The sequence below is a fragment of the Cyclopterus lumpus genome, chromosome 5, assembly GCF_009769545.1.
Source record: "Cyclopterus lumpus isolate fCycLum1 chromosome 5, fCycLum1.pri, whole genome shotgun sequence".
NCBI lineage: Eukaryota > Metazoa > Chordata > Actinopteri > Perciformes > Cyclopteridae > Cyclopterus > Cyclopterus lumpus.
The window spans coordinates 19,958,432-19,985,701 of NC_046970.1; the positions used below are offsets into that span (position 1 = coordinate 19,958,432).

The following is a 27,270-nucleotide window of genomic DNA, read 5'->3' on the forward strand; positions in this document are numbered from 1 at the left end:
GAAAGGCATTATCCAAAGTCAGTTTGTTTCACTGCTTTAGGTCATAATTAGAAAAAGAGCAATGAAAGTGGCTACGAAAGGTGGCGCAGATACTTGAAAGAATCAAAATGACTGTTAATGCTACAGTTCAAACAGGCCCTCTGCACGTGGTAGGAATCCAATGTGCTCCATGACGTCTCCTGTATTCAGCAGATAATCTCAGATTTGTTTGTGATCTCATGGATTAATTTTTAAATTATAAGGCCTTTTGTATTTAGTATAAAAATACAACCGGGAAAAAAAACCTCTTCCTGTCCACATGCATCTTTTATATTACATGTAGACCCAAGCTGAATTATTTTTTTTCCTTTTCCTATTTTATTTTTCATCAAAATGGCTCTTTCATGGACAGCAGGGGCTTGGACACTGGCAGCATTGGGTTTTCTTAGCTGCTGTAGTTTTGGCTATTGTGATGCCTCAAGGACTAGTGGTTTGACCTCAGGAGGGAGTAAACAGGAGCAAGGACCCTCATCATTGGAACGAGTGAAGAGAGGATGGGTGTGGAACCAGTTTTTTGTTGTTGAGGAGTACACGGGCACAGAGCCACTCTACGTAGGAAAGGTAAGGACATTTAATTTTCTATTGTAAATATTTGTGTTTATTCCTTAAACTGAAGGGAATTAAGATGATATGTTTTCAAGTTCTAGTAAAATGAAAGCAAAGGTCTGTACGCTCCAGTCATCCAAGTGATTATGGTATTAGCAAGAGCATTTCCCACTCACATCAGTGCCACATAGCAGCAGATTGTTTTCTAATAAGCAGAATTAAAGTCCAGAGGTTTCTATATTCACTGTCTCCTAAGTATAATGTATCTCCTAAAGTGATTCAAAAAGTTACACTGAGTAAGACACATTTATAATTGCATTTAAATGCCACTACTGTGCTGTATTTTCAGTAAAACCAGATCATCTTGATGTATGTAATTACATTTTTCTCCAAAGAAATAGGGGGCAGCATTGCACCTCTACTACTGGGTCCATACAATCTACTTTTGCAGTCATTAGCTATAAAAAATGCCATCCAGAATGAAAACATGAAACCAAACTAAAGTGCTTGAACTCTGAGAACTCAAAAAACATTTCAATCACTATACGGTCTATGTAACATTACATTTTGATAGTTTGTTCTTTGGTTTGGATCTGGGGTAGCAAAGAAGAGGGAACAACTCATGTTTTTGTTTTGTTCCCACTGACGGGGTACTGCTTTGCTCAGAAGGGAGTGTGCAGAGGCTCAAGGGGATGAGTTTCGGTTAATGGCTGTAGCGACTCAGATTTGGCTGGTGAAAACAGCAGGGACGGTGAAGCGCTGGGTCTAAGCTGTGGTACGGCAGCAACTGAAAGGTTGCTGACTTAAGCCCCAATGCTGGGGTTTTCTCTAGCTGAACAGCTAACGGAAGCTCCGTCAGCTTTCTGCAGCCACCTAGCGCTGTACTCCCGGCAAAGCAGCCTCCTAGCGGCAGTGAGGACGAGGCGAGGATTGCATACATTTTCTTGTTTTTGCCAAATTTAAATGAAGCCAGCAAACAAACTATTCTACTTCTTCTCAAACTACTTCTTTATTCTCTGAATGGAGGGCAGTCCGGCGCTATAGTGAGGAATAAGTGGTATTACAAGAATGTACGGACCGGGGCTAATCAGTTAGCATGCTCATTTCAGTTTATATCGCAAGACAATTCATTGATATCTTTGACATAACATCAACACTATAACCTCCTCACTTTATGTCGATGTTGTTGAATATAGTTTTGGCCAGAAAAAAAAGATCAGAATGATTCAGCAGTTTTGCTAAATTTGTTAAAGACATCAGCACTGTCTGCCACGTCTAAGGCTGGTTTCATCCAGCATTTGTAACAAAAGCTACTAAATATAAGGCGCCGTAATTCGTAATTCATGAATATCCCACAACATTATTTTTTTTATGTTATCCCAGTAATCACAAACAAGTATTCAGAGCCCACAAACTCAGGGCAGGCGGGAAGGAAGGTAGTTGGGTCCAATAAACACTGATCTTTGAGTAGATTGTGGTTTGTTCCCCTTTTCAGAAGTCAACGTTGGTGTTTTTGTGACATAACTTGCTTACTTCCATGGTTGTTTTTAACCTGAACAACAATGTATTTTCTAAACCTTACTGAGTTACCTGTGAAGACTAAAGTTTACTTTAAAAAGACTGTATATGTGTAACGAGCAAAATTGACACACTTTCGTAGGAAAGTGCACTAGAATGAGTAGTAGCTTTTATTAAGATATCATACTAACCATTGTATGAGGATACTTTGCACATCTACAACCATCATTGTGGTTAGTTATGTTCCATTCCATTAATCTAACCCAGAACACAAATGAACCATGATCGCAATATCATTTTGATGTGGAAAGAATATATTGCACATTAATTGTGTTCACTTTGACAAGTCTATTTGTTTAGATCCCCCAACAGTAACAAACCGTGCATAGTGCATTTGCATTGTGTATGATGCAGTTAAAAATGGGCCCAGATTGTTGTCAAATTTGCTCAGGCCGCATGACCTCCTGATCAGTATAAACATGTTTTTACCTTAATCATTTAACCCACCTAATAAGTAAAGCCTCATCTGGAACCATTGGATTACTACACTACTACTAATAGAGAGTAGAACAACGAAAAAACAACACATTGGCCATGGGTTTAAGAATAGGAAGAGATAAAGATCATGTCCCAGTGGTTTTCCATGTCAACCCCTCTAGAAGGTGCTCTATCACCTGGAAGCAGTGACAATATTTACCTCTGCAAAGAATCTAAAGCTCCAAACACATCTGTGTCTCCATGATATTGCCCAATATTTTTTCTTCAACTATACTGTCATTGTTTTCGAAAAACATATTTTTCTTTGGCAAGCCCTGGCATGTCACATCTGTAAACACATGCAATTGAGGAGAAGCAGACAGTTTTTAAAAGAGTGTCTACCTTCAGCTGTCACTTGCATAGCTCCTGTGGAACGTAGGCGTTGCTGTGATTTTGAGTTTTGTTTCACTCCCACGTTCTTTGTTCTCACTGTTATCTACCAATAGGAACCTCATTGTTTTCTGATCCACTCTGCTTTGTTGTGCTGTAGAATCTCTGGAAGCTGAGAAAGTCCATTTGGCTTCTTGTAATACAAACTGAGTACTTCCTGCTGATGCTTCATGTAAAAAAAAATGTCCAATGGTGAATCACTAGAACAATTTCTTGTGGAGCTGCTACAGTACTTTTTGACTTGAAGATAATACAAACTTCAGAGGAAATTTTTCCCAGACACAAACTGAATACTAAAGCATATACTACATATACATTTTGACATCCTTTGGTATTAGCTTCAAATATTACTTGATGACAAACTGATGGAAAGAAGAGGCAATAATCACTACAACTATTTGTGTAGTGAGGTCTAACTGAGCAGAAAATGGAGTCACTCTCCCTCTGTGTTTATTGACATAGCCGGTTTGGTCGGACATGCTTTTAGTGCATGTTTGTGCATGTAAGCGTGCTCCAATGGTTAGCTTGTAGCCTCCGCTCTCCATATGGCGGTTAGAGCCGATGATGTCGTCCCGATCGGCAGCGTCGTAGCAGAAGCGTAGCATCCACCCTCTTGTTCCCCATCAGTTAAACACTGTTAGCTCTGTCAGCACTGTGGTTTCCACTGTTAGCCGTTGACAGGCAATCAAAATGCCCCCAATCTCAAATGTTCCACCCTTAATGGCCAGTGCCATTCCATTACACGTGAAGAACACTAGCACTGAGACTGAATTATAAGTGCTAATCATACACATCATTTAGCAGATGTACCTTTCCTGCCATTCCATCAGAGGAACCGGGAGCTTGATCCAGTTCCCTTGCCCTAGTTCTAGGATCACAAAGAGTCTCTATTTTAGAAGGAAGTACTTTCTGATCGTTCAGGAACTATCAGGGCAGATTATACTGTTCACTGGTCAAACACGACTCCCAGTGTACAACTTAATTCACACAGTTAGCAACAGGAGAGTGAACAAGGCCAACAAATCATTAATTGCTTTTTGTTTCATTGCGGTTGCCTACTAAAGCATAAATTACGGGCTGTAAATGCTCAACATGCACATCCTAGCCACTCCATAGGCAGGTGCTGAACTTGAGCTTTGTTTTTTTCAATCAGTTATGAGAGTAATTCTTTCCAACCTTCACAAAAGAGACTCTTATTACTTTGTTTAGTCCCTGGTGTGGCTTTGTTTCTGGAACTATTTTGTCAAACAGCGTCTTTCCTCAGTGATTACCGCCCCAACAGTGCCGTTCTCTTTGACGTTGAGGACATTGTGTTGACACCAGAAATGTGATTATTGAATGGTATTATTTAAAAAAATCAAATAGTTTCTCTCTCATCTCAGTGCCATTTGTGCGTTTGGGTATATTCTGCCCACTTTGTTTCACTCTTCTTGTTCAAATCCCATTCATCAGCTGTTTCTCAAATTAACTTCATTGAGCTGATGAGAGTGGACAGTGTGTACGATCCGATTGCCTTACATAGGACGTGATTTGGAAAGACGGTTTATTAATGCAGACAGCATGAGACTCAGCGATGAGTCACACACATCAATCATGTGATTCCCTTGTTTCGAATCATTTAGACATGGCAATTGACCAGCCTAATATTACATCTGCATATATTGATCTCTCTATTCCTACAAATGAATGGAGATGTTCTCTGCATAAGGCTCAGGTGTTACAGAATAATTATCCTTTGGCCATTATTTCTTTGCCTTTGTGAATGGGCTGCATTCCGGATGGCAAACCAACAGCAAGTTCAGCAGATCAGAGAGATAGACAGAGAGTAATTGAGTGGTACGTATGGAAAGGAATGAAGGGAGAGGGAAGGTTGCAAAAGGAAGCTGTGAAAGAAGAAGCTTCATACGCTGACTTGTGATTCATTAAAGGACAGGGCGCTAGAGAAGGCAGTGAACTGATATAAAAGAGCTGAGGGGAGCTCAAGAGGGCTGAGGGCAGCTCGAGGGAGTGACACAGCAGGAGGCGAAGAGAGATGATTTTATTAATGAAATTATCTAAAGTTATTGGACTTCATGTGACTAGGGCACCTGCTAGTGCTAGTAATATTAATGGTTTGTGTGAGTGTGGATGTCTGCGTGTAACTCTCTCACACACTCATGGACTCTTTTAATTTTTTTGGTATCAACACTTTAATATGAGCAGTAGAGGATTAAAGCCAAGCAGTGTGCCGCTGTACTGGATAATTACAACAAGCTTTTTTTTTTTCCTTCATATCCTCCCAACTCAGCAAACTTGCCAAGCTCGCTCTCGCTCACACTTTGGCTGCCACCACTCTGCTAATGAAATCAGATGTACCAATAAAATTGTCACTCACATGGCGTTAAACTGGCAGCTTTGGGCAGTATGTTTAAATGATAAATACTTGCAGACTTAAATGATACAACTCTATTTTGGAGTGAAGGAAGGGAGGAAGGGAACTTACAGGAAGTGTTCTTCTGTAAGAGGCAGAGTTGCTGTTGAGCCCAGATAATCCTAAATGGCAAAAAATGACATACTCTTCTCCTCGGTCATGATTCTTTCTTCACTATTTTTACAAAAACTGTCAGACATAAATCCATTTTGAGGGTGTGTGTGTGTGTGTGAGAGAGAGAGAGAGAGATAGTTGGAATGTATGTGCAGCATGTGCATATACTTTTATATTTCAGCAACAAAAAGAGTATAGTTCAAGGGTTGTGTGTATACTTTCACAGTCTCTTTTGAATCCATCCGCCTCTCATTCTGTCTCAGCATGAACTGTAAAGAAATGATGCTTCTCCATGTCCAAGGTGTTTCTTTGTCCCTTCTTTGAAACTCAGCATTCAGCTTGAAACCAAATAAAACAGAAGCGCTCATATTGCGTGTGCCTTTGGTCTAAAGCAGGCTTTAATCCTAAACCTCAAAATAGGCCGTTGTATGTTTTGCTGTTTTGTTTCCTGAACTGCATCAGCAGGTTGTCAGAGAAAATAAGTAACGGAAGTGAAATAGAAGAAAGTTGTTGGAATCTTTCATCTATTTCATATTTCTCTGATCCAATAAAGAGTTCCTCTGTAGTAGTCTTGGTTGGCTTAATTTTAACTCATTGTGTTTATGGATGAGAGAGAAAAGTGTTTTGCCATGGACACAATCAATCAGACAAAAGAAAAATGCACGTACTATGCCCGTTGAAGCAATTCTTCCCGGCGTAATGATCCAAACTATAATTAGTCAAATCTAGGTCTAAACATCGCAAGGCTGTCATCAAAGAGAAACAAACCAGCTTAAGATTGGAGGAACGGATAGAATTAAAATGTGGTGCTGTGAGACATGGTGTTTTAAGGAGACACATTTCCCATTTTGGAAGATGAAAAAGCCTTTTGTTTACTCTGCTTTGTCATCTTAAATAATGTTATTATAATGTGTTGTGTCTCTTTTATTCCCCATTTGTCTTTTTCCATTCTTTATCTTCTGTCTAAGCCTCTGCAGGTCGGCCTTCCATTCCATCTCATCCCAGCACCATTGCCCCCTCATTTTAATTTCTCTTCCCACTTGTTTCTTATTCTTCTTCACTATGCTACCGTTTACTCTTGTGTCTTGCTCTGTCTCCCATGGTCTGCACCCTTCCTTCTCCCATAGCTGTCTCCACCTAGGTTGTCTCTGATACAGTCACTGTGTTAACACTTTGAAGCTGTTAAGATCAGAGAGCTTGACAAGCTGCAGTGAAATGTGGCAGGCCTACTCCTGATTACACAGACTTAAATATAAGACAGCCAATTTGCTCCCGCTTTGAAACCCTCTATAAACCAAGGCTTCAGTGCAGCCCACGTTCTGATAGCTCCGCTGGAAATGTAAAAGTGGGCTTCGGAAATGTCTCGCCATCCTATTCTATTATTTTCATGTGATTCTGTTATTATATAGTACATTTACTTGTGTTAAGAAACCCATACACATTTATAATTCGCAAGGTTGTCAACAGAACAGGTGCGTCTTGCAGGTCCTGAATGTTTTTAGTATCTAAAAATGAATGTCTTGCCAATACCAAATCATCACGCTGTCATACATTTACTCTAGCAGAGTGCATGCTTTAACATACTTTTAATACACAACTCAAAAAGAGCTGACTAGCAAATAAGAGGGACATTTTCTGACAGTGCATGTGAGTCACATGTCACCCCCCTTCAGCAGGACAGCCTACAGCGACAGCAAGACACTTTTGTTATGACCCAAAGGTGAACCTGACGGAGCATCAGCAGCCTCACTTGCCCCTGAGTCACCCCACAGCCCTCCACTGTGAACCTAATGCTGTCCTAACTAGTACTTGCATACAGTTTAACTTAAAGCCAGACTCTGGAACATAACATCTGCCACGATCCGGTTACAAATGCACATTTTTAGTCAGCAATCATGTTACTACTGTATTGCTTTGCCGTGTGTATGTTGAGTTATTGGCCACTGTAATCATTCTTTCCATTCCGGTAATGAATTAATACCTTTGAAATGAATAAATCTATATTATTGTTTCTCAAATTATCAAAGGAACAACCAAGTAGTATTTTAGTATACACATGGTGGCATTAGTATTGCATGTTCATTATTTTGTAAACCTAAAAAAAGCCCTTTAAAAAAAGAAATATATATATATATATATTTGTTTACAGATTGATAAATTGGTACCATTAAGTTTGACAAATAGACGACGGTATTTGGTGTTAAATTACAATAATTCCCTTCCTATTGTTTATGAACACCAGCATTTATCATCCCTTTCACCTCATGCAGTTTCTATGACTCATCTCTTGCTCCACATCTCCTCCCTTACAATTCTTGCCTCACAGTTTGAGGTTAGCATAATGACACATGAAGTTAGCAGACCCAACATATTCTTCTTAATGTCACACTTACATTTTTCCAAGCATGGGCCAGGAGAAAGAATGGTTTGACGGTTCGATAACCTGCTCCTCTAGTCCACGATTCGAGTCCATTTACCAGTACCATCTAAGTAACAATATAATAAAGTATACAGATTCCGAATGCTGGTTCTTAGCGTATTTGTACAATTATTTGTGCATTTGCCTTTGATTACAGTATGTCCTCAAGCATGGAGAGGTACAAAAAAAAAGAATAAAAATCCAGTGGCAACCCATTTCCACTGTTGGCTATAGAAATTCTTCGAACTGCAAACTCTCAATGTCCTGCAGCATGATCCTCCTTTCTGCTGCCCATTCCCATGGTCATTGTGTCAAAAACTCATAGCTGCATTAGTTGCGTCTATACTGTGTGTTCATCAATAGGTCGACTTTATGTTGAGTATCAATTTAACATTTATAGTGTTTAAACCCTTTTCTCTAATACTACTGACAGGTTCAGTACAAATACACATCAAGCCCCATGTAAAGAAAAACTTCATATGACTGTATTTATATAATTATTATATTTAAAAAGGGGCAATGCACATTAATTAAAATTAATACTTAGTCCATCACATGCAGACACATGAGCACAATAGGAAGCATAGTTAAACAATGACATAACCACTGCTCCAGATACACATTTGGTGACACAGCTGCAAAACCTAGAACACAAAGAGCTCAGATAAATGCAAATATTTGCCCAACGAAGCAGTCGTGATTCTTGCCCAGCAGTCGTCCACTTCTCATACAAATTGGTTGAGGATAGATTTGGACTCCTGGTTATTTTTTTGCTAACAGAGTGACGTCCTGGCTCAGACCTTTTAGTTTGCTTAGAACAACTTAGCAAAGCGTAGTGTGTGTGTTTTTCAAGCTGCCAACTTGAATCACTCCAGTGAGGATAGACTGACAGACGGATGGGTATATCCAGCCCGAGGGGGGGAGAAATAGCATCTTCCCAGCAGAATGATGAACTCACTATATATGTGTGCGTGCTGGTGTGTTTGTCCACATGTGAGCAAGCACACACACACTGGCTAGGTATGGGTGTATTGCCGGGTGAACACATGTACAGTATGTAGGAGACGCATTTTTGGTGCGGAATTTGTGCAATTGAATTAGCCGATGATGACAACATTACACACCGATTCTTGTCTGCAGAATATAATGTAGAAATACAGAGGGCCGGTAAGGGAAGCATAACCAGTAGCGCATGACTATGGAAACTTTTATTTGATAACTCAGAGTTTGGACAAATGAAACTTATTTTATTATAACTGCAATATTGATATTGAAGTATCCGGCAGTATATTTCCTTTGACTGATCAAGCATTTGTCTTCAGGATGATTCAGAATGGTGAGAAAAGGCAAAAACAGATAGATAAAAAGGGAGGGGAAAATGGATGAGGGAAGCAATATCAAGGCACAGGCTTGCATTATTCTGCGGTTTTACGACAAATACTTAATGAAACCCCCGCAAGGGTGATAGAAGCCTGTATTTAATTAAGCCTTTATAAAATATTAACCAGGGAGGCCAGGGCAATTCCCCCTCTCCTGGTCTTCTCAGTAGATTGAACCACAGTTACACTGCATAGACAGCACTGAATTATAATTTTAGATAGAAGGTGAGAGAGAGAGAGAGAGAGAGAGAGGGGGTGGGGGGGGTGGGGGGGGGGGGGGGGTCTAGTGCTCACTGAAGAGCCAAAGGGGAGGTTGAGATGGGGGACCAATGCTGCTCCTATTGCTGCCTCTGGAATGTCTTCTAATCACATTAGGGGGGAACTATAGCTCTGATTTATAAGGGCTCTTTTAAGTTCACTTTTCAGCCCCGGCACCTCTATGTCTCTACCTTTAACAATCTTTGAAATGACTTTGATCTCCTAATTTGGGCGTCACATCCTGTGAAGGGCACGGTGTGCAGAAAAGATGTAAATCATCACTAGAACCGTGGTGTCTTTATTTCACGACAGCGATGATGGCTGCTCTGTAGGGAGCAATGAGAAGGCCTTTAGCTGCAATTGCTATTGGGAATAAGATAAGGCAACGGTCAAAAGGAATGTGCTTTCTTTTGGTCACGGCTGATGGACAAATGTATTTTTCTGACAACTATCAATCACACAAACTATTATATTTACAGCAGTTGAAACTAAATAGTAAAATTCCATCCAAAATGTGTGATCTCTAGTATTTCTGAACATTCAAACCAAATCGTACAGTTTTATCAGTAAATGGTGCAAGATCAGGTGTCATCACGTGTACGAGCAGAAGATATTGTCTCCAGATCGCTTTCTGGCATCCGATTGGCTCCTGGTCGATGACTTTGACCTGTTCTCAGTCGATGCTTGACCTGTGGTGTGTGGGGTTCACAGTTATCTTGTGTTATTTCTTGTATTATCTTGTGTTATCTCTCCTTCAAAAGTTCATAAAGTGCAGATTGTATGTCTGGAAAAAGTGATTTATTGGTGAGTACTTCTTAGCCATCAAACATACTGCAACTAAATAGTTCTTGAATTTAATCTAAATAAATTACGGTAGCTACCAGGGCATTCATGTCTGCTGCATTATAGTAGTCATCAACTACTCCCAAAAAGTAGCCAAGTAACGGTTATCTCCCAATAACAATGATCACGTATCATCATAAAGTCTCAAATACAACCAAGTGTGTGTCCACGTATAACATGTTACTACCAACCTCCCGGCTTTCCTCAGTGATTCCATGACTTTAGCTCTGTTTGGTTCTAGTTTCGCTGCGTCCGTAAAGGAAGGATAGATAGATAGATAGATAGATAGATAGATAGATAGATAGATAGATAGATAGATAGATAGATAGATAGATAGATAAATATATATATACTGTATCCATCCCCAGGGGGGGATTTGTAGCAGCAAGCAAAGTTACAGAGTAAACATACAAATATTAAGTATGAAATAGATCTCAATGAATGTTGTTAAATCTTTTCCTCCACCCCTATCTCAAACATTATCCGTGACTTATGCATTGCCACTGCTTTATTACCGCACCATGCTAAAACCACAGATTAATTAGTCCACAGTCTTATACAAACATCATTTTGACATTTATTTTGTCTCAATTTACAGATCCATACAGACTCTGACGAAGGAGAGGGGAACATCAAGTACACTATCTCTGGAGAAGGGGCGGGCTCTATCTTCATCATCGATGAGGCAACAGGAGACATCCATGCCACAGAGAGACTGGACCGAGAACAGAAGGCTTTTTACACACTTAGGGCCCGGGCCCGGGACCAGCTTTCCAATGACCCTCTGGAACCAGAGTCTGAGTTTGTCATCAAGGTCCAGGACATCAACGACAGTGAGCCCAAGTTCTTGGAGGGTCCCTACATCGGCAGTGTGGCAGAGCTGTCCCCCATAGGTAAGGCAAGAAACATGGCAGCCAGACAGGCCATCTGGTTAGCAGTTTCAAGCTTGGAGCTCAGAATGGCCCAAAGGACCACATACTGTATGGAATTACCAGTAGTGTACAGCTATTTTCATGATGCATAAGCAGGACCTGTAACATAATACTTTGTCCATCTCGGGGGAAGCTAGAAAATGCCAAGAAAAGCAATATGTTAAAATTCTCCCCCATTGTCGAGATGGGGAAAATAGCAGACAGGAGATGTTACCGGAGATGAAAATACATTTGGAGTCAGTGAATCCATTGTGGATATGAAAGAAGTAGAATGGTGTCAAGGACATTTGAGGAGGATCCCCACATGTGCTGTGTCAGAGCTGTGCCCCGTAGGTAGGAATATTATGGAAAATGACTGAGACCGAACAGGGCTATAAAGAAAGGGGAGGCGAATTGCATTACTCCCAGATGAGCTTTGTGACTGTGTTCTCTGGCACACTGTTGAGGTAAATCATGATGGGGGGAGGTAAGGGGGAAAGAGGAACGGTGCTCCAGAGGAGTATATAATGGCAAAAGTGCGTCATATTTTCATAAAGGCTTTTGCCATTGAAACCACAATGCTTTTAATCTTGACAAACATGTTCTTATTGTGAGCTACAGTATTAGTGGCACACCACGGCTGCTTAAGGTTCTCAGCGAAATGGAAAAGACAGGTGAATGAGGGTGTCAGGGGATTCATTAGCATGATATTAATGTCACAGGCCCCGCTGATGTTGAATAAACAAAATTCTGTGTGGGTGCCAAGCGATATCACAATATCATGTATGCTCAGAATGTTGTGTGCGATACAGAGTTTTGCATCTGTGTGTGTGTGTGTGTGTGTGTTATCATGCATATTAAGTAGAGGTGGGGGTGCTTCTTGGGTGAGTGACTCCAGGAGTGGTGCAGAATGGAACGGCTCTTCCCTGTTCAAGCCTGATTGGAATTAATTCCTGCTTCCTCAGCATGATCCAAACCATGGGCATTTCTGCCTACAGTGCTCTCTAAAACTGAATAGTGTGTGTGTGTGTGTGTGTGTGTGTGTGTGTGTGTGTGTGTGTGTGTGTGTGTGTGTGTGGGAGCGGCAGAGAGAGAGAGGGAGTGAAAGACCAGCAATTGAAGGGTGTCACAAAATAGGAGAGCGACAAATAGAAGAGAAATAATCCAGAGATTTAGAAGGAAAAAAATGCAATAGCCTGGGAAGCAAGAGAGCCATTATCTCGACAGGAAGGAGATACGTGGAGTCACAGAGATCACTCTTAGTTATTGTTAGTTAATGTAATCTTAATGATCACGACCCTTCCACTTTGGCTGCTCCCCCTCGCTCGACCCTGTTGCACCTCAGTCAAATTACGCAGTAAATGAGTGTGCAGTTCATGTTTTAAACATCGTTGTGGAGCGCCGGCCTTAATGAGGTAACAGCTACTGCTTAGCCAAGCATTCTCCTGCCCTGTCCCTGTTTCATTTTGTCGTGCTGTTCCACTGTCGAACATCAGCTGGGGCCAGCAGTATTTTTTTGTCATTTACGTGATAAGGTCACAAGTACAATGACAATAACTGAAGGGATTTAAAAGAACATAAAGGTACCGGACACACCACCTTGACACACGTCACTCACCGGCTCCGAGGCTTTTGCTGCACAATGTCCTCCTACCTCCTTCCATGTTTGAAGTATAGCTCAAGTAGCTGGTGAATATAATAACTTTAATGTGAAGACTATTGGAATACTTTTCTTTTTGTCAACAAATTCCAAACCAGCAAGACCTTCCTTCCTAACAAGTTTTGCCTTTGAAACCAAGGCCTGAGTTTAGCCCGAGCTAGATGTATTCCTCTTTGCCGTAGATGTCTGTTGTTGTCCCCAAACTAATACATCAGTGAGCCATGCCGTAACCCTGGGTGATTACGATGGGCACTGCAGTTTATTTTGGGTCAATTCCACATACGCTGTCCTGCTGCTGAATAATCACCCTCAGCACCAAATGTGTATTAATCCCCAGCTAAAAATAATCCCCAGAAGATGTACTGTTTCAACAGTAGGAGTAGAAATTGTTAAAAAAAACAAAACTGTAGTGCCCAGCTGTTTTAGGGCATTACTTAGCTTTCTCTAAAAATCAAACTAGAATTGTGTAACCTACTTTGAATTTACATAATTACAAATGGATTTTGGGCTGAGTGCTGTGTACAGAAGGTGAGTCAGAATTGCTTGAGAGACAGACACATGTATTGCTGGTTTTAGTCTGAACTCAAAGATAATTAAATAAAACCAAAGAAACAGCAGCCACTTTTGTTTTGATTTTGCAAAATGTCCTTTGAGCTATCGCAACAACATCTACAATTGTTTTCATTTTCTCCCGCATGTAGGCAGCTCTTTTATTTCTTCTTTTTTCTTTTATCTCAACAAACAAGGATGCTGTCATCTTTAATAGTGTATGGACTGGATTTTCTTTTAATGTTACTGTGTGAATGCACAATTTACTCAACCCCTGGTTAGCATCAGTTGTTTACATGTAAATGTGACACAGCTCCTGTGAACTGACACAGGGTTTGCTTTTTATGTCGTATTAGAAGCAGTTTGCAAGCGTCGGCCGCATCAGTTGTGCTCACTGCTTTGGAAAACGTGAGGCGATAATAGTAAGAAAGTAATCAGTAGTCAGCTCCCTGAAGCATATTCATTGTTATAACTCCTGTCATGTATGTTTCTGAGGTATGTCTGTCTGTCTGTCTGTCTGTCTGTCTGTCTGTCTGTCTGTCTGTCTGTTTGTCTAGACGTCTGCGTGCTTGCCCAGCATTTGCTACAAAACATATTACTTTGTCCGTTTGTTTTCAAGGGTTGGTTAACTCTGAAAAGGAGGAGAGAGGGCAAATAACACACAATCAGCAACGATGATGAAATGTGAGGGCCTGAGCTCTGTGTTGTCCTTTGGAAAATGTGAGGCTAATGAAATTGCAGTCTTAAATCAAATGTGTAGTGTATGAATGTTGCTTTAAGAACCGTGCATGTCTTTCTGTTGCGAAAGAAGAGGGAACATGGATGGTGTCACTGCAGAACGCTAGTTGTGTCCTCTGACTCATGATGATAACGACTGTGAAGAATTGATGTAATACAATTTATTGGTAGAGGACATCCTGGACTGAACACAAGCAAAAAGGAACTGACTAGAAGATAGGGATTGGGGGCTACCCATATTAATTACAGCCCAAATGAATATTTGTTCTATTTCTTTATTATACAAATCCAAAATATGTGATATTTAGTGTAGTTGGAGCTAGCTGAGACAACAGTGTGGCCATAGAGGTTATCTGACAAATGACATTTTACTGGCTCACTAATGACCACCAATTGCAGGGTGTATTTTTAAATAGTGTTGCTGACAGAATAAAAACACATGAAAGATATGGTGAAAACAAGAGTTAACCAAGATTGGTTCAATATATTTATTAATTTAAGTATGTTTTACTGACATCGTGGTGCATCGGAGCAAGTAATCCTCAAACTGCCTTTTGTTTAACCTTCCTCCCTTTACTGGGGCGTAGGTTTGGTTTCTTCATCGGTGGTCCTCCTCTACACTTTATTCTCTGCATTTGAGTGAATTCTGTATTAATTTATGGTGAACATTTTGAGAATAAAGTCAGAATAAAAAAAAGTGTCGCTTAAATGAGAATAAAGTTCAAATAAAAAAATCGTCTTAATCTGTAAAAACGAAACTAAATCTCACCATGTTGTGGCTTATCGTCCCCACAAATGTTAACTTGACCTCTGCTGAAAAAGTGCAGCCTAGATCCACTTAAATTTCAAACCAGCAGTGTTATATGTGCGAGTCCTTGTGAGCCATAACAATTCCACAAGCACCATTAACCTCTGATTTTTTAATAAAATCAACTTCCACTCAATTTTTCATCACCACTGTCTCACCATCACATTCCCTCGGAGCACAGAAGGCCAGACGAGTATGCTACTGAAGAATGGCACAACAGTGTCAATAAGTTTTGGTAATATCTTATTGATAGCTGTCAGTTTAAACCAGTTTCACGTCATTTATATGCAGAGAGACAGTGGGCTTTTTAGGAAAAAATTACCAAGGTCCGGGACTTATAGTTAGCTGAAGCCATGTTGTCCACAACAGAAGCGCATTTCTCCACGCCTCTCAACAAGCAATTTGTTCACTCGCCAAAGTGTTTGCTTACATATTGGTGAGGGACATGCCCTTACTATTCATATGCAAACCTACACCTTGTCCCTTTGGTATGGCTGCATGCTCTCAACGTTTATCTCAAAACTAGGTTAGCTGCAATGTAAAAGTTGTATGCATGCACTAAATGTATGTAAGTGTGCATCATACATATGGAAAGAAAACAGTTGTATATGATATAGGAATAATGCAGTTTGTATTGCCTTCTATAAATTTTATTATTTTACTTAGTGTTCTTCAGGTTTAAGCTGAGGTCGGGGGAGCATTTTGATTGCCTCTAAATGGCTCTCAACATGGTGACGGTTAACCTGCCGCTCACAGCTAACGGCACTATCAGCGCTAACTGCAATGCAGCAAAAGTGCAGACAGAACTAACAGTGTTTACCTGATGGGGAACCGGAGGGTGGGTTCTACATGTCGGTCAGGATAGAATTGTCAGCTGTAAGCGCTGCACAAGCGCAGTGCAGAGCAGCAGCCGTGAGCTAACCCGTGCACTGAAAGCATGTGCGGCTAGCTCGGCGATGTCAACAAAGCAAGGAGAAGCTCCGATAACAATACCCACAGAGGGAGAAATTAATTCTTTGCTCAGGTAGAAATTACTCCACTATATCTCCACATAAATATAGTTTGCCTCTATATTAATGGTCAGAATGTCAAATACAGCTCCTTTAAAAGGAAATTAAGAAATTAAAAACTGCATTATAGGTCTATTTGATTAATGGACGTTCACTTACAAACTAACAGGTCATCCTTCTCTTTATGGCTCACCATCCATTGTATATTTTATGAATAAAAGTGGACCCAGCATTATGTAAATCACTTGCGATTTGAAAAGCTAATGTTGCCATTTGCAATGTCCATTTGCGAGGTAATCTGAGATTTACAGGTCCGTTCATTTAAAACACCCATTCTTCCATTATATAAACCTCAAATTCATATTGGGCAAAAACTGTAGAAGGAATTAGATTCATACAGCACCTTTCTAGTCTTCTGACCACTCTTTCTTCAAATTCACGCATTCACGCACACACATACATACGCTGATGGCTGAGGCTCCCATGCAAGGGGCCACATGTCCATCAGGATCGAATCTAAATGTTTATTCACACACACGCACCGAGTAAATGAGAAACCATAGCAACAAGGATGCGTTCAAAGCCTTCGTTTACAATTTATTATTATTTATTTACTTATTAGTCCTGCACATGTCCACACCTGCGACATGACAGTTGTGTGATTGAGTTCTGCTAACAACTGTAACCAGGATTTTATCAGCTGGTGTAGATGGAGCCAGACGGACCCACAGCTGTGTGAGCTATGCCTTTACTCATAAAATCAAAACGTACAAAACGTACTAACGATGTTTGTTGTACATGCTTCGCTCTCTCAGGGCTGTCCCTATTGGGTGAAGGGTGAAGCTGATGTAAGACCCAGTGTGACATCAAGGTCCACAAGCAGACAACACAAACCAGTTTCCAGACTGTAGATGCTACGCATAAGGAAGCAGGGAGGCACGGACTGTTCTACAGCTCTCTTTACACAGCACTGGTGTTTAGATTTGTGACTGTCATCCTTACCGGGGAGAACCACGGATGAGGATAATAAGCTACTTGTGAAGTCCTGCGGACACCCTGAGGAAGCTCTCCTCTCACTGCGCTGTAGGCGTGTGTGATGGCACCGCACACCTAGTGAGACAAATGCTGTTTTGAAAGGCCACGCCTTGTGAGTGCTCTCCGTCAGGAACAAACAGCCGCTGCATCCTCTTCATGTCAAACGTGCGTACGACGTACTGAGACAAAGTGTGGACTGGGTAGAGTCAGTGAGACATTTCTTCGGCCTCATTCTGATGAGCCGGAGGGACAAATCCTCTCAGAGAAATGCTTCTTGATGGAAAAGAGTCTTGCAGGAATTTGCACTTCCGTCCTCTGTAAAAGAAAGGCAGGACGGCGAGACCGACAGCGCACATAGGTCACTCGCTCTCCTCCTGGCCGAGGTCGGGGCTAGGAGGAGCGCTGTCTTGAGAGAAAGTATCTTGAGAGAGAGTTGCCCTTTTGACTCAAGAGGGGGACCCCTAAGAGCATGCAGCACCAGGTATCTCCTACTGTGGCGCTATAGAGTGTGTCCCAGATGTCCACCCCACAGAGAGGGATGCATCCATGTGACATCAGTCTCCCTTGGGGAGCCCCTGAGTAGTATACCAGGTCTCCCTGCAGTGAGAGAGGGAAGGTCAGCATTCATAAGATCATAAAACCCAGACAAGGAATCCCTCTGAGGTTTCATATTTGCTAGGCCTGGGGATCTGCTGTATCCAATTGCAAGTTTCAAGATATATGTTTCCAAATGTCCATCATATTTGAAATCTTTCTACCTCCATCCAATGTGGGTTACCGCCCCAGAGCCTGCAGCTGAAAGTACACGTGGCTTATCATTTGTTCGTGACATTTTCATCAATATTAAATGACCATGGTATAAGTGAGATAAAGCCATATAAAGGTGTTCATAATCAGGAATGAAAGTCCTTCACAAATCAATTCCTGATAAAGGACACCTCGTTGGGCGTTACATATATCGTTAGTTTCTGGAGTCTTTTCATCTAAATGAGGTTGTAAAGAAACCACTGCAGAGGGTTTCTTTCAATACCTTTTTTAGAAAGAGCAATATGTATTCTGCATGAAGGCTTATTTAACGTTGAGGGCTAGGTGATGTGGATAACTTTGATATCTTTGTCATTTCCTTCAGAAAGACATCAAAAAGTGAATGTTTTATTCGGAAAGTTGGTCCAACAAAAAGCTGAAATATTTTGAAGTAGCCAGGGTGAAGCCACATTTCTGGTGTTGTCATAGGCAAATTAATGTGAGCAATTGAGAATTAATATGGTTATTTTAGTTATGTTGGCTTGTTCTTCAGGGAGATGCAACAGATGAATAGAGCTGATGCCTTCTAAATGTCGGTTTTGTTTTGTTGAATATACGTAAGTATAGGACCTTTAAAATCAGTACTTATTTAAGTATTAGGTACTTATTTCTGCAGATTTTATTTTGGAATTGAAAATAGCATATAGTTCAAGATATTTGTTTGTGTTTTAGATCATTTTATGTTTTCGCTGTTGCCGTACTCCTCAGATGCTTTTAAAATTATTTTTAAATGATATGTATTTTCCAAATGAACTTTTTGTGCCTTGTGTATCATGTATAGGGGGGTATTTTTACTCTTGTACTTCCAAAAGTAATATGGCACAAGTTTTACTTTTTGCTTGCAGCAAAGCTTACAGAGGCATGAGAAGTGAGGTGGTGGGGTGAGATTTGTTTTAATCTCTGCATTTAAGACAGAAAAATCTTATTAATTACAAGTGTATTGTTACCTTAGAGACAGACACAGTTGTGTGGTTCAGTATGATTAAAAAATAATGTAGGGACTACGACATAACTGGGACTGTAGAATTAAACATAAATGGGAAACTATTTATTTCCTATTGTGTGTTGACTCAGGTGTCATCAGAAGAGTGTCGGCTGTGGATTTACCTTTTTATATTAACAGCTTTTCCATGGTGCTGATATGTTAATACCAGGTAGCTTATGTAGTATGACATTTTGGGCAAATATTTATGTTTTGGAAAGCATCATAAATATTTCAATCGAATGCATCTCTTTTCCCTTTGGTTTTTCCCAGCCATGCTAAGTGTTTAAATATTAATGTAGCCCAGAGGCTAAAGTATAAACTAGTATAATGCCTGACAATACTACATAGGTATAGTTGGGTATATTGTACAGTTAAACATGGGATGGATTGAGTTTTTTTGACACAATTTCCAGGGACACATATTGCACAGACATTATTGGCACTGACACAGTCGCACCCCAACCTAATGCTTATGTTCCACACACCCAGCTAATATTGAAGTAATAAAGACAGGCCTTTTCCAATTTTAAATCAGTATTACACTGTGTTACAACATGCATACTGAGACATCCGTCACTTTTTTTTTTTTCAGTCCTCGTGTGAGCTGACTGACAAAGCAGCGCAGTTTGTTGGGTTTGAAACCATTTAGCCACTGAGGCAGACATCCTTTCCTACCACTCAAAGGTCGGGTGACAGCAAGGGACTCTGGTGGAAATGTGGCTAGGAGGGGCAGCTCTTGATGCTGGAATCACAACAAGGTGAAACGTTTCCACACAGCTAATCCTGTGATTGATGTGGTTCCATTAGAGAGGACCCGAGGACCTATGAGTGGCAGAGATGTGGCACGACACGACATCTGTTCCGTAGCCTTCTAACCTCAGGTAACGCTGACTGGCACGTCACAGTGTCCAAACAACAACTGGCAGGAAAATAAGCTGACCACTATCTTCAGCTATTATCCACTAATGATGCCAGTAGAATTACCGAACACAAACAACAAACAACGAGGTTCAAAGTAGCACAATATTAGCCTTGGACTGGCATTTATCTTTTATATATAGACAGGTAGGAGAAATTGACAAACTGCTCAGGCCATTTACAGACAGGGATATTTTTGAAGAAAATGTCCTGCATTTGTATCTTCTAAAAAAAAGCGCTCTTGCATTCCTTGACACCTCGAGACCTGGAAATCCCATAAAACCTAGTGCATTTTGTAGGATTATTAAATGTAACTATGTTGTAGCAGTTTGTCTTTCGACCAAATGTTTATTTCAACGGAAACAATGAGGATTTCAAGAATCAAGCACACCTTTTTGAGGATAACATGACGAGTGCACTGTTCCTAAATATGGAAAAGACAGGCGCTTCATTTAAAAAAATATCTGAAATGAGTTATGGAGATCGACAAAACTGAGAGCCAACAGAGCCGCACACGAGAAGCCTTGTGGAATGTATGATTCAAGCCTCTTTATGAAGTTCAATGCGGAAAAGTATAAAAAAAATCACACAATAACCGGCATTTTAAAAGGACCTTTGTGGTGACTGACAAAGAGAATAGCACTTGGCAGAATAAAAAGATATTTTCCAAAATGTTTCATGTAGTGTAGTTCTGGCAAGTGACCTGTACACGTGCAGCAAAAAGCATCAAACATTCAGTTTGGGGTACTTTTTTGGACAAGTTGTTGACAAGTAGATAACGCATGCCTTATTTCCTTTGTTTAGTCGTTCTCGTTCTTTTGACCTTTATCTCTCTATCTCTCTCTCTCTCTGTTCTTCTTCTCTCTCTCTCTCTCTCTCTCTCTCTCTATCTCTCTCGCCCTCAGCATAGTCACCATGAGAGATAAACCCCTCACTCCTTTTGTATGTAATGTGAGAACTCCACAAGGGGATTCAAGTAATAATCACCGTTCCTGTTGCTGTGGTCCACAGCGGTTGCCCAGGAGGCTGCACATTACAGCAGTCACCATTAGGACAGCCGCGGCCTGTAATGCTAACAGAAGATGAGACATTTAGAGCAGCAGAATCACAGGAGAGAGCAATGCGACAAGGCAGGAGCAACTGACAATCAATATGATCTGCCAACCTGCTTTATGTATATGACCAGTAGCATCCACCATTATGTGCTTAACCACAATGCTTGACATAATTGATTTGGGCTGATGTGTGTGTGTGTGTATGTGTGTGTGTGGTCGTGTCTACGAGTCAGTGTGTATGGGGCGGAAGGAGGGATGGAGAGTGAGAGAGAGAGAGTGAAAGCGTGAAGAGGCATGGAAGATGTACAAGACAACGGCAACAAGTGAAATTGATTAATGTTTTCATTATTGTAGCTTCAAGCAGAGGATCCTCGACACTGTCTTTAGTGTGCATTGTACATGTTGACATAAAAAGTGTGATACCTGGCTTGCAGATAAAAAGGGTGTCGAAGGGTTTCCGCACAGGAAAGAGTCTGTTCCTCAATGTTTACTCTTCTAGAATAACTTTGTTCATTGTTTGTGTAGAGACAAATGCTTCAAAGTAATAAGATATTCAAAAAGACAAATGTTCCAAGGCTAACAACGATTAGAATTTACAATCTGTCAGAAGAGATGACAAATATCCCCAAATCCTTGTAGAGTTCAGAAAGAGGATCAAAGCAAGCAGGCCATTGGATTTTATGACAGATCTTTCTCCCCTTTATACTTCATCCTCTCTCTCTCCCCCATCCTTTTCTCTCCCTCGCTCTCTCCCCACCTCTCTCTCCTGGGGCATTTATGTGGATGAGAGAGGAATGAATCACAGTGGAAGTAGTGAAGAAATAACGTTTCATGTGAAAACACCTCAGCTTTTATGGCTTTACTAAATGATCCATAATGCGGGCGGGGAGCACTCAGTCCTGCAGATTAAGGCGGGTCGTGGCGGGAAAGAGGCTCAGTGCTGCAGCCGTTAGACCCCTCCACTGACGTTCGCACCAGTACGTCTCCAGCTGAGAAAGGCACAAATCTCTTTTATGAGGCTGCCTCTTAAATAGCTGTCAGTCTAGTGTCTCACACGTGGCACACTCCTCCAGCTCCCCTCACAGTAATTGAACCATCTCTCCCAGAGTGCTGAAATGGTGTGGGATACCATTCAGACAGCCTGTGTTGATACCATTAAACCAAACTTGTGCATAAATCCAACTACATAGATATCGCCCACCATCCACGGAATGCTTCACGCAAAAAAACCAGAAAAGATATACCCAACTTCTTACTCCTTTAAACCAGAGATGGTCCCGTTTGCCTGAGTATTATCTACACAATCCTTCGAGAGAAACTCGATATATATAATGTAATTTGCAACTCAGACTGTATGTTATTATTTTGTAATGACAGTTGCTTCTGTCATGTTCCTCCCACTAAGACGGCGTTACAGCATTGTCCGAAATATTGTGTGTACCAGTAAGAAACGGAATAATTCATAAGCTGCAAAAAGTATGTTGTTTTTACTTCATTAGCTGTTAAACTCACATATCTGCTGTTTTTTTGTGTGCAATAAAGATGTGGTATACTATAACAATACAATTATAGAATCATTAATAATAGAATAGAAGTACTGAAAAGTGGTGGAAATAAACTGATGGTATTTAACCAAAATTATGTCTGAAGCATTTTGAGGGGGTTAAATGATTAGCCCAGCCATATCCTCCTTAAAGCTGCACGGCCTCGATAAAACTTGCAAAGCCCTGTTCCCATGAATGCGTTGGTGAATGGAAACATAAGCAATTGAATTTGCTGTCATATCATATAATTGTTATACTGAAAATCGCTTGTGTTACATTTGAAAGAAATTAGCACATGAAAACTAGCACGTTGCTGACTTTTCTATTTAAATATTGTTTTGCTGGTGTAAATATCTGCAGGCTCTGAATGCATGAATGAGTGAGGTGAATAAATATCCTTTTTTTTCTTCAGTAAGTGTCACAAATGTTGCATATGTAAAAAGTTTTACGTAACAAACACCAAGTTGAAAAGTATTGTTTCCCAGGCCTTCTGACTTCTGGTTGACCGCTCCAATTTTGACCTCACCAGGTCAGCCAACAATAATGTACTATAGTAAACACACACACACACACACACTCACATACACACACACACACTTGTCACCATTTCAGCAAGAATACTATCAACCATTGATTGATGTGATTTGTGATGTTGGGCTATGCAAAATAAACTATATTGAATTGAAAATAGTGCTGTTTAAATAAAAACTAACAGCAACAACATAAGGTATAATTGAATGCGTCATTCAGGTGTTCTTGCATGTTGAGAAAAAAGAAAGTTTTGTTGTATAAACAAACCAAAACGACTCATCCAAAACAAATGTGCCCATCAGGGGGAATAAAGAGAAACAAACCTGTATATTTTGGTAATTAAAATTATTATTGCTACGGTGCGTGCTGTCTCATCTGAGAGCAATTGTTGATTGAAGTTTTAGCTAGAGAGAGAAAAACAACTCTTGAGCTAATGAATATCTGGAGCTTCTCTCCATTAGACAGACTTCTCCAATTCCAATATGCATTACATTTGAATCTGAGAAAGTCAATATTTTTTATTGAATTCCCACAACTCCATCAACAGTAGAATCTGCTTAAGTGAGATTCCAACCACGCCAACAGATACTGTAAGTAATGACTTCTCCCACTAAAAACACTGATGCAGTCCAAAGCTTTAATAAGAACCCAAGTGCCAAACTCCCTGCTTCACTTCTCTTTTTAATATAAACACAATAAAGAAGCATTTGCATTTATATAGTTCTTCCAAGTCATCCGATGTTGCTGGAAGCCAGTACCCAGAAACAGCTGAGCATCAAACTGATTGTTACCTGGGGAAAATTAAGATAAGGGAGAAATACCACGGACGAAAATGACTTTGTTGGACCCACAGCGGTAGGGCCAACCAAGAGAGCAGAATTAGCTCACCCCTGCCTGCTGCCAGTAATGAAAATACCTATATAGTCGTGTTTTTAATATGATAAGGATGATATCTCACTCATCGCCAACTGGGATGCAGCATATCTTGATCTTCTGAAGATTAGGGTGGTGTGTTTGGATGGAGTAATGCCTGTATGTGTATACTCAGAATATGAATTAAAGGCTCATTCCATCCTAGTTAATATGCAGTGCTGTGAATCCACTCGGAGCAGCAATATATCAGAATACGAGGCTGTTGGCAGTGCCAGAATTCACGATTCTTTGTAATTGCACATGCCGGAGGAACGCTTATCCATGCACCCCTCCATCCGTTTCTGTGTGTCCTCTTTTATCCCAATTCGCAAACATTTGTTTCTCAGGATAATTTACCTTTTAATTTATCACATTCCCATGTAGATAAGAATAGCCGCAAAATTGAACACCCTCATTAGTTCCAACTTTTGTCATCGATCAGGTAGAATACTGCATCGTATTCTGTTCATATGCTGTTTGCATGCAGGGAGAACAAAAGAGTGCAATAGGTGACGGTGCCAGGATAGTGATCTGAGCAGTCGGATTTAATAGCCAGCTGACTTTAATGATAATCCACTGGCCTCCTCTTCCCTCTTTGCCCCTTAAGAGCTCAATCGCATGACAGGAAACAAACAGTGCTCTGACACTTCCTGCTAATTAGCATCATTAGCATACGGCCATTATGTGTCCGGGCAGTAGCATGACAGGGCTCTGAGGAAGGCTACGGCGGTGACCTTTGGTGGACAACACCAGCTGTCAGTAATTACCCGTAGCATCGGCCAGAAGCATGGAGACAAAGACCGACTTCTTGTCCTTGAGGACCTATGGCGCCCAGTAAAGTCTCCTTTTTTTATTTAATTTTTTTCCTGAGAGTGAGATTATTTATAGAATGGAGGAAATAAAAATAGCTCACTCGCTAAAAGGCAAGTAGCAAGCTAAGTTTTTAACACTTTAGGCTGAGCTTGAACTGAAATGTGTGACTAAATGGAGAGATGTGTCAGCCTATTCGTTGCCATGGGCTTGTCTTTGCATACTGATGACAAATATACTACACTGGAAATAATTACTTTAACACCTGCTCCACAAATTCACATTTTTAGACTTCATCAGGAAATTACTATATTCTCTGCCTATACGCGGCAATCACAAGAAATTGTTTGTTGTAGATTTCGCGAGCTTCGAACAGTCTCTGAAGATCAATGTTGACTTTATTACTCATCTCATTTCATCTCTGAGCGCAACTTTCTTTCCAATGAGAAGCAAAATACAACTCTTGAGTGTCACTCTAGTGAAAAGGTAATTTAAAACATTAAACAATTTGTTTAGAAATTTGGCGATAAAATATCTACTTTGTTGCATTGCTATTCAAAATGCATTAACCTGCCTCCCCCAAGTATAATCACAGAGTACGCATCCACACACAAACAGGTGTGGGCACACATTCATACGTTCATCACTGTTTCTATATTTGAGTCCCCCATATCTCTGTGCGGCATTCCCGAGCGCACAACCTTAGTCGTAATCATCACATCTGCGGGCCGAACCCCAACCTTTACCCATCAAGCATCTCTCTTAACCTTGGCCTAAACCAGTGGTTCCCAAAGTGGGGGTCGCGACCCCTAGGGGGGGCGCGGTGGTACTACAGGGGGGTCGCGGCTTCATCACCAACCCACACACACAGACGCACACATACACCGGTAAAACAATATAAAATAACCGACGTGACATGCACTGTGTTGCAACCACGCCACCAGAGCGGCTCATGTCACAGACCGACTGTGGCAAAACCAGCGAGAGCGAGAGAGAGACACACAGCGACACAGAGCGAGAAAGATACGGAGCGACAGAGAAAGATAAAGATAAGAGAAGGAAGTATGTACAAAGATGGACAGATTTGTGACTGGTCTAAAGCGTAAATCCGATGGAACTTTTGTTACAGCCGCAACAGGCGACGCAACCACCTCGACAACGCCTCAAACTAAGGTAAAGGCAAGGAAATATAGCGAGGCATATCTGTCTCTGGGCTTCACAAGCACTATTGTCGGTCAGGATGAGAGACCCCAGTGTGTTTTGTGTCTTAAAATACTGGCGGCAGAGAGCGTGAAGCCCACTAAATTAAAAAGACACCTGAAAACCCACCACCCCGAACATATTAACAAGCACCTTGAGTTTTCTATTTTTTTTCCCAGTTAAACAAACTGAAGAATAAACTGTGAAGTGATATGTACTTATATTAGAAAGAAATAAAAATATGTTATACAGTTCATGCATTATAATGCAATTCATTAAAAACCAAGAAAAATTTGGGGTCGGGTTGCAGGGGGGGGTCGTCCAATGTTCAAAGGGGGTCTTGACAGAAAAAGTTTGGGAACCACTGGCCTAAACCAATATTTGTATTTGAACCTTAACAACAATGTGTTGAAGATAATATGATTTGAAGACATTGAGAGTGAGGTTATTTGTACAAAGTAGTGCCTGTACCTGCTCTTTCAAAGAGCGGCATGAGGCCCTTTACACTGTACAATTCCAGCATTTGTCTAATGTTTCCCCAGTGGCATCCCGACTCAGAAGCTTTTATTTATTAATTTTCTTGACACGACTTTGTCTCTCTTCAACAGGAACATCCGTGATGAAGGTTACCGCGTCGGATGCTGACGACCCTACATACGGCAGCAGTGCCAGAGTGGTGTACAGCGTAATGGATGGAGAAAAGATTTTCACTGTTGACAGACACACAGGTAAGAATGATAACAGCAACACATTCAGCCATGCCTGCTACATTTTTTTTTAAAAACATTAATTAATGTTAAGCCCGGAGAACCACAAATCCCAGATCAATCAAAATTCGTGGCCAAAATCATATAATCAATTGAGCAAAAACAAGCATTTGATAAAGTTTCAGCCAATAACTACTGGCTCCTTTTAGCAACCAGTCCAAATACCATATGGCATAAATCACTTTGCGCCACACAGTGTTTAGTGCAACCTAAAGTAAGCACAAACATTGCACATATCACCTGGGCAGACCCAAAGCACTGGATGTTCAGCTCAGTAAAGCCTTAAAGTTGTTGTTTTCGCCCACTAGTGCTAAGCATGAAAGACCAGTACATGCTTCTGGGTTATATTTCCACCACATCCTGATTTACCCTCTGAAGAATCTCCCCCAACTATTGTAAGGGGAAATTCCATATTTCCCTGTGTGTTGATAGGAGTGACCAAAAGTCTGTCAAGGGTAGCTTTGCATCAGTGTTGCCTTTGAACCCCCCCCCTCTCCCACTAGGGAACAGCAGTATCATTTTAATGATTTATTTTTTGGTCTCAACCACTTTGATTTGGCCAGCCTGAGTCCGTGGATGA

General features: G+C 40.8%; 1 protein-coding gene across 1 annotated transcript in view; it reads left to right on the forward strand.

The window, feature by feature from the left end:
* Positions 1-372: 372 nt before the first annotated feature.
* The window catches only part of LOC117730796 (cadherin-22), a 69,268-nt gene continuing 42,370 nt past the window's right edge, over positions 373-27,270 (forward strand). Inside the window, exons 1-3 of the mRNA XM_034532787.1 lie at positions 373-600; positions 11,052-11,346; positions 26,532-26,651. Coding sequence (XP_034388678.1) covers positions 373-600; positions 11,052-11,346; positions 26,532-26,651 — 643 coding nt within the window. The remainder of the gene's footprint in view (positions 601-11,051; positions 11,347-26,531; positions 26,652-27,270) is intronic.